Source organism: Mizuhopecten yessoensis, unplaced genomic scaffold (assembly GCF_002113885.1).
Source record: "Mizuhopecten yessoensis strain PY_sf001 unplaced genomic scaffold, ASM211388v2 scaffold4627, whole genome shotgun sequence".
Lineage (NCBI taxonomy): Eukaryota > Metazoa > Mollusca > Bivalvia > Pectinida > Pectinidae > Mizuhopecten > Mizuhopecten yessoensis.
The window spans coordinates 387017-398079 of record NW_018405641.1 but is presented as its reverse complement, the minus strand read 5'-3'; the positions used below and the strand labels follow the sequence as shown (position 1 = coordinate 398079).

General features: G+C 34.0%; 1 protein-coding gene across 2 annotated transcripts; it reads right to left on the bottom strand.

Annotated features, from left to right (window-relative positions):
• Positions 1–145: 145 nt before the first annotated feature.
• Positions 146–10409, bottom strand: LOC110449499. 2 transcript variants are annotated; one of them, XM_021496396.1, is made up of 8 exons: positions 10200–10409; positions 6363–6958; positions 5807–5989; positions 4405–4730; positions 3812–4040; positions 3180–3674; positions 2905–3057; positions 146–2357 (listed from the first exon to the last, which is right to left on the bottom strand). In XM_021496396.1, exons 2-8 carry the CDS (start codon positions 6954–6956, stop codon positions 2031–2033), a joined length of 2307 nt encoding a protein of 768 aa, XP_021352071.1. In that variant the 5' UTR covers positions 6957–6958; positions 10200–10409; the 3' UTR covers positions 146–2030. The 2 variants fall into 2 exon arrangements, with proteins under 2 accessions (XP_021352071.1, XP_021352072.1); XM_021496397.1 differs by having other exon boundaries at positions 2905–3027; positions 10200–10407.
• Between the last annotated feature and the right edge of the window lie 654 nt (positions 10410–11063).

The following is an 11063-nucleotide window of genomic DNA, read 5'->3' as shown; positions in this document are numbered from 1 at the left end:
ATATCAAATAACTCAATGTCAATGTCACTGACTTCAAAGGAAAAGGAAATCTCTTTGATACTGTTAGGTTGTATTCTTAACCTTCTATTGTCTTTAACTTCAACAAAGTTATCATGAAGTCGCCAACAAATAATATAACAACATCTGTTATTAATTGAATACATTTATTTCATATTGCTTTTCTTTCGTTACACACCAATTCCTTTAATATGTGTATCAGAGTTGAATTAAACGGCGATCATCAAGTATTCAATAAATAAAAGTATATTTTAACAACTCCTGGTTATGAAAATATATCACAATATCGCAGTCACTACTAATTCGTTTTAATTGTTAAGAGAATATCGAAACTAATTTGATAATATATCAGCGAAAATATTCAAACAAACTTAACTATCAAGATGCACGGCTAATTGGACTAAAAAACAGATATATACGAAGATCATACAAAAATGAAAAACGGAAAAAATGTAAACTATTTAAAATTTCAATCTCAAATATTTCACTCTATCGAATTAATGTATTAGATACATGGCTTGTGGTCTGTCATGATGAAGTAAAAATGGAGCAACTTATGTTTTGCGACCATTACATTTAATCTCGGCTATCCATTAATGAGTGTACTCGATTATTCGACTCTATATCATAAAGTAGTATTTCATTTCAAGAATTCTATCCAAATATATAGAAACTTAATCTTTTGGATATAAACGTGCTGGCTGACACTCTATAATAACAAACTGTGCTGTCTTCAATGCTTCTCTCAAACATATGGCATTTGTTAACTCGAAATCGAACAGTTATTTCACAGCATGAAAAAGACTTGGACAGTTGTTTGAATGTTTTGATTTCAAATCTGTTTCATTATTTACGGTCAATAGATTACATCATACATATGCCTATCTATTCAATTTCACTAATAGCGTCATCAGTTACTCCAAAAGCGATCAATAACAAAACTATTGTAACATCACAGACACGTCGAATAGTACAATTACAACAGTTTTATTTTGTTGTCCACTTAAGGATTTCTCTTCAGGAAGAGTCGTTGCATAGGAATCGGATTAATGTATTGAAGAGTATACTCGCTCTTCCGGTACAATTTCTATATAATAAAGACGTATTTCCGTTTTAGGAATATCATGTTTTATATTTAATTAAGCATACATACTTTTATTGATTGTTACAACAAAATGTCCTCAACTAAGAGGGCTTTCAATCAATATGCAACATTCATTCAATATTTACAGACCATAGATACAGATTTATACTTATAGGAGACACTCATTTAGTATATTTTAATTTACAATACTATATATATCGACATACATTGTACATTAACAACCTATCAAATCAATTAATGATCTTCCATCTTTATCATCGCCATAATTAATTGATATTTTGTTAGTTGATTTACTTATTTATTAATGTACTGTTTTTATCCGGATTTTCTTCCTACTCCCAGTTTTCCGAAATTTTACCTGTTTTATATCTAAAATTTCGTTTTTTTGGGATTTGTAATATGTTAATTTGTTAATATTAAACAACGTCATCTTTCACGCCGCGAAACGAAGAACGAAATATGACACAAAAATAACTTGTATTTGTAATTTAAAAAATATAAAACAACAAAATCAATAAACAAAAAAGACATCATCCAATTATATGGCAAATCAAGATATATATGCTTTCTCCGATTCACACAGTCATTCCATGGTAGGACCAATGAACATATGATAACACTCTTTTATAAGCTCTAACATACAATGTACAACTGTTTACCACGATATACACATGATTGAGGAATGTATGTGTATAACATCTGTAATAAATGTCTGGGACAACTGTTTTAAAATTCTGATTTCAAATCGTTTTAATAGTTACGTTCGACTTGTTATATCATACATCTGTCATTTTTCAACTCCACTAGTACAATTGCGTTGTAGTCATCAGGTACCTCATAGGATTTCCTTAGTGATTGATTCGTTAATTACTTCACAGATAAGTCTATTTGTGAAATCAAAGCAACTCTACTTTGCTTTCTTTTTCTGCGCTTGTTCTGGTGGAGGAGGGGTCATTCCCATGATATAGCCCTTGCTGACAATACCACCATGAGCACTCAAAAACACGGCCGGCCACACACATTGCCTCACCATTTTACCCTTTGACTGGTAGAACTTGAAGTAATTAGTATCACTTCTTTCACCATGGTCAGCCCATTTGATCTCCATGGGAGGGTCCTGTACAGCCATAAGCCACATCAGCTCCACACAGCGGTCAATGTATTTCATCATAGCGTCCGGCAGTGTCGCTGATGTGTCCAACTTCATTTTTTTGATGTATTGGTCTTTGAAAAGCTGAAGCAGCAAAATATTTTGTCCTCATCAGCCTTTTTGTATGATAAATTAATATAAATAATTTGCTGATTCTGAACTTTCAAAGAAATTGTAAAATGTATAGTGGTATTTAGTAACTCGTAACCTAGCGTTTAAAGGAATACTACTATTCCTGACATTCATCAGGTAGATAATCTAACTACGTTTCAAATGTGTTGCCTCTGGGCAGCTTTTCCCTGTTAACTCTAAGCTATTTCCTCTGATATCATTCAAAGGCAATTGTAGGTTGCTGAGCTTTTTAAAGAAATGACAACAGTTTGAATTGTTCCCCGCTGTATAATGAATGGTCGCAGGGATCGAACTTCCGTGGAGGTTCAGATATTTTATATGTTAGTCTTTGCTATAGTAAATAGGCAAGCTACTCGACGCTACGAAAATGACGAAAAAATTAAATATGTCTTTGCTGAAGAAACGACATAGAATGATAGGACTCTACCATAAGTAAGACAATCGTGAATCGTAGTACAATGCACAAGAAATACTTCAGCTATACGTGAATATACTTTACTTGTTTGATCTCTGTAACGGCGGTCAAGGCTGTTTCTTTCCGGAAGCTGCGTGCGCACCTCAAGGCTATTTGCCAAGTCTCTGACATAGGAGACTTCCCCCTAGCTTCTGCCGTTTCTCCCTTCTGCAATAAAACTTCATTATCAGAGCCCGTCTGAATGAGATATAAAGCGCATTTAACCAAGTTATACATAAACAATTTCAGCAATTATATCATTTCATACGGTTTATACATAATTTGTTTGGAACGGATACATATTGTACATATAATCGTACCTTTTCTCCAACAGGCGGGGTAGCAGGCTTTGCTGTATTTAGTGATCCTGCTAATGTAGAACTTTTTCCCCCAGATAGACCAGCGGCTACTCCAGATTTTTGTTCAGACTGACCACCAGCTGCTCCAGATTTTTGTTCAGACTGACAACCAGATGCTCCAGGTTTTTGTCCAGGCCGACCGCCGACTGATCCAGGTTTTTGTTCAGACTGACCACCAGCTGCTCCAGGTTTTTGTCCAGGCTGACCGCCGTCTGATCCAATCTTTGGTTTAGATTGACCACTTGCTGTATCTGTACTTTCAGTTCCAGATTTAATATCTACTCCTGACATTTTTTTAGTGTCTTGTTTCTGTTTTAATTCAGTTGATTGTTCCAGTTTGGAGTCTATTGCAGCAACTTGTTCTGCCGTTTGTTGTAGAGAAACTGCATCTTTCATACCCATGGCAATTTTTTGTAGCTGTTTGTCAGCCTCTGTTCCACAAAACCGATACGACTCCTAAAACAAACAAAGCTTTATTCGGTATTTGGGGAAAAGTTGTCGTACTTATCTAAATAAAATCATTCTGGTTTATAATTAATAATATGGTGTTTATTCATACTTTAAGAGTTATACTAAGATGAAATCACACCTACCTTGACAACATCCAACAACTTATCAATTTGTTTCATCTCTTCTTCCTCGTCCTCCTCCTCGCTTGCAGCTTTTTTTTTACCCTTACCCATCTCCTCGAAGGCCTCTGACCATTGGTCATCGTACATGGCGGCAAAGTGTTCCCCGAGCTTGGTCGGCCGGTTCTTGTCACTCAGGTCAGCAATGTTAGGGTTACCCTCCTTTAGCTTGCTACTAGCGATGGCACTTAACCTAAACAAGTAGATGAGACAAATATTTCAGGAATGAATGATATGCTGCTTTTTGTTTTGTTTTAGTTTGAGATATTAAAAGCGATATGACAAACAACTTTCAAAATATTCATTTATTTTGGAATTGAAAATTAACAGTTGTTGCTCATTACATTAATATCATGTACTGAAATGTATATGCTATACAAATCATGTGCTTGGATCACTTTCCACTAAACATGATTATCTCAAAATCTAACTTTCAATTCACTTGACCACCAGCCTAACTTCATTGAATCACATTATCAAGAAAATAAATATTCTTTATTTAAACAGTGTAATTCAATATAAATATTCTAGTCATCAAAGTAACACAGTGTACTTACCTGCTTGTAAGCTCTTCAATGCTTTCTCTTTGATTCACAAGATCGTACTGCATGTGTTCGTAATCTTCGGATTTAACTAGCTGGTATCCGTCAGGTATTATCACTCTGAATCTGTCTGGATCTCTCCGATGCTCTCCTCTTTTGGCCTGGTCCAATTCAGTTGGTGTTGGCTCACTATCATCTTGTTTTACTTCCTTTGTTTTTCCGTTCCCGTCGTGCAGCTGTTTTTGAGGATTGTCTTTCTTTTCTGCTGGATTCGCTGATTGTTTTCCTACATCAACATGTGTCACGTGTCCTCCCGGTCGTTGCTCCGGTAACACAGAACTCTATTTATTTAAGTATAAGTAAGTTTATCACATATTGTACTGTGTTATCTAGTGAATATACCATGCCATATTTCTTTGCGTATTAACCCATGTATGACCTATCAGCCCTGTGATTGGTTGTGAGTTTCAATTGTCTCAATTGTGACGTCACGCATAGGACCAAGAAAATGACTTCACAGACCTACACACTGGAGTCAAAATGGCAGCTTTTTTTTTTTACATTTCAAGGTTGCATGAAAATTGTGGTTTTACACGATTAATGCCACAAATCTTGATTATGTGATAAAAAGAATCCTACACTCGTTTTCATTTCATATATCTCATATGAAATGGAAACTTACGTAAGATCCTTTATGTATATTAAGATATTTACGCGAAATATCTTCAATGTGCCTTCACATAACAAAACATAAACAAAGTCATACGTTTTGTAAGAATTAAAAAAAAGGGGTAAAAATAGAAAATAAAGAAAATAAATAAATCTGTAACTTTCCTTTAAATTAGTATATGTTAGTTACATGTCTGCTTCTATGGATGGAAATGTATAATCTTATTGTTTTGTGTGATCCACTAAACATAGCTATATAATGTTATTGTCGCTTATCAACTACCAACAATGAGGATGGATACATAACTATTGCTTTATGTCAGATATTTCACGAGAGAATATATATGTTTCAATTGATCTATTCTGTTACTGTTACACGTCTGTTAGTATAAGAAAAGGTATACATTGTTATGTTTACATGTACAATGTACCTTCCTTTTCTATAAATGAGGTTATATGTTATGCTAGATTTCTGCTACTATAAGAAAGTAAGAAAGAATATATGTTATGATGTAATTGTAATATATGTGTTACTACATGTATAAACGAGAATAGTTATTTTATTGTGATATTTGGTATAGATATGCCTGCTGCAGTAACATAAGTCATACATTCCTCAGTAATATCAACTATTACATTGCGTTACTTTAGTCATTCAACTTTGATATCAAAGTAACTAAAGTATCTTTTTTGTGTGGATTTATATTTATAAGTACTCGCGTATATCGGATTTTAGTGCAAATCTCACCTGAAGATGTTCCACCAATTGTTTTCTGAATGCAAATTCTTTTAATGCATTAGTGGATTGCTGGGGATGTTTTTTTTTTAATTGCAAAAGAGAATTATACAACGACCCTGACAATTCCGCCTGTCCGATCTTGTCACATTCTTCCATCATCATGTCGTTGTTTTCCTGCCATGATTTCCTCTTCTGTAAAGTAAAAACAGTTCACTAAATGAGTCAATGTTTTCGTCTAACAACCTTTGGTATTTTACCTCTCTATTGTCGTTTTCCTGAATGACAGGAATAACAATAACTTTATTCATAATTTTGTGATATGCAACGGAAGTTAATGAAATTGAAACTAAAATAATCTTAAAATGCTGATAATAAAATTATGTTTTTAATAACCATTCATAAGACGGTTATCCGTTTACAAAAATTACAGATCTATGTATTTTATAAGAAAGGATGCGTCTTTGTACTTTACATTATTTCGGTGTCAATATTAAGACTCTGTTTTCTTTGATATGTCATTATATATAAAAATAATTCCTTTATATCCTTGCCATCTGTATCATACCTCGGATGATATTTGTTCTTCCAAATTCCTCTGTTGTTTCAACAATGCCTGATACTCTTTCATCGCATCTTCGTTATTGTCTAGCAAGCCGAGAGCATCCATTACACCAGTGATAGTTTTACCCAAGTCCAAATCTTTTGGATTGAGCTGGCTGTCACTTGTCACCCTAATTTCAGGATTGTGAGATTTCTTCGCTTTCTCTACCTCAGAAGGTGCCTTATCAGTAGGTGTTCGAACATCGGTATGTTCTGTTTTTATAGGCTTTGTGTCCGGCTCAGTCTTTGCATGATCAGGTTCCTTTTTGTTGGTGCCATCATTAGGTTGGCTAGGCGGTTGTGGTGAACCTTCTGTCCTGGCGTCCGCCGTAGAAGGCTGGCATTGGGTAACTGAAATCACTGAATTGGCCTTTGCTTGATCAGCTGTCGTTTTCTTATGCTGCTCTCCTTTTGTAGTAGGCTGTGATGCGGTACCTTCTACCACTAAATCAGACTTTGTTTCTTTGTGTTGATTTCTCTTAAGAGCTGGTGACTGACAGTGTGGAGCTGCAGGTGCAGTTTTCTTGGTAGTAGTGTTGGCTTTATTTTTGCCTGACATTTCTGATGATATGAAATGAAATATCAATTATCATCACGACTAAGATTTAATGCCTTTTGCATTATACTTCATGAAAACTTAATAAAACAGATTAGTTAGGCACGTATATTGTTACAAATCTACCGAATTGTTTCATATTTTTATGAAATATCGGAGGCTGCTAAGATGCAGATAAGCCTAGTGCATAGTAATGAGATTGAGTATAAGATGATATTATTGTGACAACTAGAAAAGACATGTTGGATCAGGCACAATCAATGGTATTTGAGTAGACCTGGATAATAAATAAGGCTTAAGGGCCAGATCAGAGTTATGATGTCATAATATATACAGGTGATAGACAAATGACAGTTGTCGTCTGTAACAGCAAGGCATATCTACGGTGAAATTTGTTTTCAAATTCACACAGATTAAGAAAGAGACTTCTGTTTATTGTAATTTGCATGAACAGCCTTTCTTGCAAAACAAAGTACATTGTAGTAGGCTAAGGATTCTCGAAATCTATAAAATTTCGCACGTACAGATTTTTTTCTTTTCATTTATCTAATCACGACAGTGTTACCAATTGTGGCAATTTTGAACATATCTCTGAATTTTACTATTTTTAATAAAACAAATATATTTATATCTTATCAGATCCGATAGACTAGCATAGACATAAACAGTAAAATATTTGGTATCACTATTGACCTTATGGATAAAGACAGACGTAAACAAATGAGACCAACATGAAAAAGTGGATCATATTAAAATACAAATATGTATAGAGTAAGAACTGATCATAAGAATCGAATGAAACTTGTGGCCTTAATAAAACACGGAGACAACATCACATATATGGAGTCAACCATCACCAATGGAGTTAGATCAGACTAGTTTGAGGTTGATTAAATATGTATGACACAAACAAGGCGATACCAATAGGGCCTAAACAGACTGATATGACCCGACTATAAATATAGTATCAGAATATGGAATAAGTAGAAAAAAAGAATCAGGACAACATATGATATCAAACCTCTTTGTCACGAAACAGTCTTGGACTAAAGTCGAATGTTTAAAAGAAGATAAAGTCCATATTTTTCTTTTGAGACTAAATTCAGGGAAACATTCCATTTATTTACATTTATGGAAAGTTTATTTGATATGGAACTAAAACATAAGGTGATATTTGGACTGAGTCTACAAATATTCATCTTCCTGGGACTTGATTAGATTAAAAATAAAAGAGAGGATCAGGCGGAAGTTCTTTTTTTTTTATATTTCTTATTGTACAACAACATAATCAAAAAGAGAGATTTTGATAAACCGTTAATTTAAACATATATGTAAGGGAGCATAGATTATTTCAACAATTTGAATTATTTACAGGTATAAACAGACACGCAGATGTGTATATAGGTACTGGGACATAAAGGGATTGAATGGATTTTTGTCCCAGTACATTGCGGCAAAGAATAGCAGTAGCTGATAGACCTATCAACGCACTCCTCAGAAGATATTATTATTTCTCGCAACTACTTTATCTCGGAGAAGGGAAGATAACTCTTCTCAATCATGGTCTAATGGCAGTTGTTTTCAGTTGGTAAATTCATGTACAGAACCAACATCAAGAATGTAAATATATGCCAATAACACACAGACTATTTTTTAGATAAAGCATACTGAGATTTCTTATATATATAACTACGTTGACTTCTCGTGTTCAATTACTGAAAAGTGGTCATTATTTTTAATAATACATGTATATTTATAACTGTCTCTTAAAACGCAGTTATTTGAACATATTTGAACAATCTAACTTTTCCAAGTAGCTTCAACGGACGTATGCCTTATTCGATGTATGAACGTGTAATAGAGGTATATGTCCTAATTGATACATCCTGTGATGTTTCCGCACACAACATGACGCATGAAGCACTATGTATTACCACGAATTTAGTAACACGCATGAAGCATTTCACATAACGGATTTTTCATAAAGTATATCGTACCGGTTTTCCATAGCTACATGTACCCGAACCACCACCTCCACGCTCACTAAAATGTAAGTCTCCAATGCAGAGATGTTATACTCACATGTGTATCAAATACAATTACAACAGGTGAATTGTTTGCATTAGATAAATGTAAATTCGGAGTATCTCCGCATTTCTTTTGTTATTTGTAAATACTGTTTAAAAACATAAAATATGCGCTTGACGATGCTTCGTTGTATTTCAGATACTAAGTTTGTGGTTTCCAATCCAGACCTTCTTTTCTTAAATGGTTCCACTGCTTCTGACAGTGTTTGATAAAGACTAAACTCGTTTTGATGTTAATTTTCAAATATCGATGGCGAGTATGGACCCATGCAATGATTACGCCATTAACAATAGCACAGATACATCGAGGTCCTGTTCGAAATTAAAATCAACTTCGATGTTCTAGTCGAACAATGCGGAGATATCACCAAATATAGATAGAAAACATAATTAACCTTATATTTTCCCCAGCATTAATGGAACACATTTTACACAGAGAAAGTGTGGCTAGGATCATCTATTTATGTGTGCATGTTTGTTTGCACGGTGGACCAAGTTTCTGTCAGAATTAAGCTTACTAATTTAATTTAAATGTGAATTTTTTAAATGAAATATATTTGTAAAAATATTATATTTCACAGCTGCCATCGTCTGTTTTGTTGTGTATCTCCATAGCACAAACATCGCCATATACTAGCACAGCTGTACATAGCTGTGATTATATATATATCGTTGACCTGTTGACCCAAAGTATATTATTTGTTTATCAAATGTCTCTATCATTACACAGAACTTTAAAAATGGACTTGACTATATGTTTAAGTGTCTTTCAAATTATTTTTTAAAGAAAATCATCAAGCGCATTAAAATTAAGGAATGTTCCTTCCATTAATACACGTATGCGTAACTTAATTATATGTAAGTGTCTACGTCATCAGTTTGTACACGTACGGAAAACGAAAGTACAATCAAAAATATTGTTTTTAATGATAAACTATGTTGCTTTTGATATTGAAATGGTATATAAAGGGTGTTAGTAATTAATGCAAAACAAACATTATCTTTACATATTGAGGAAAACCACTTAAAACTGTAATTTTGTTTGCACTTTCGTTTCAGGTTATTCTAATAGGGCGTAAGTATAGAGAAGTGTGTTAACAAGAAATTAGACTATGTGTTGTTCAAAATATTACAAAGATAAAGTTATGTAGTATATTACCTGCTGGTTTATGACAGGGACGCAGTACTCGGTAAATATTTCTTAAATCAGGAAAACTTCGGTGCTGTCAAACCCATGGACTGTTACCCGGAAGGTGTATTCAAACTTAACTTGAGTCTGGCGATCGATAATACCGCTCGGTGATTATGTAGGTCACACAGACGTTGTTAACACACGTAGGTAGTCAGCTTACACATGTGTGTACGAGACGGTAGATAGCATGCCACAAAAGCAGTAGGCGGAGTGATATTCATTTAAAAAATAACAAAACCATTACATGAAATGTCGTGAATGCTTGTTCAATAGCACATAAACGACATAAAATAGATATAAATATCCTCATTTTTTCTTATCGTTATATCATTCGGGTCCAAAGTTACGTTCAGAGTAGCGGCATATTATGGTGATTATATGGTGATAGTCCTCAGTTAGCTAAACATTTCACTGCTTTCTTTTTCGCTTTTCTGCCTTTAATAGAGTTGAACATGAGGCTTTTAACGTACGGGGAGTGTATCCCTACACGTGTCGGAGTATCAGACGGAAAGCAATCATTGGGTGGGATCAATGTCCAATAAAATAGTAATGATGAAACGATCATTCTGTTCACAAAATGTAACGTTTCATGATACAACGGTCAAACTTGCATGAGTCCATAATACACACTTGATTAATTATGTTCACCCATCAATTGTTCCACGCTTTCTTATGATGGTCTTGACATAGCGTTATAGGCATAGCCTCAACATATTGGAACCATAGGGATATTTTTATTTCTTCATTGTACATTTGAGTAACATTTGAAAAATACATGAATTACTTTTAAGCATGAAATATATCATATCTTAAAATAGTAATGAAACAATA

Coding starts and splice junctions, on each gene's coding strand:
- LOC110449499 (XM_021496396.1), bottom strand. CDS start 6,956: ATGTCAGGCAAAAATAAAGCCAACACTACTACCAAGAAAACTGCACCT. Junction 5,990..6,362: donor AAGAACAAATATCATCCGAG/GTATGATACAGA, acceptor TTTACTTTACAG/AAGAGGAAATCATGGCAGGA. Junction 3,675..3,811: donor AGTTGTTGGATGTTGTCAAG/GTAGGTGTGATT, acceptor TGTTTGTTTTAG/GAGTCGTATCGGTTTTGTGG.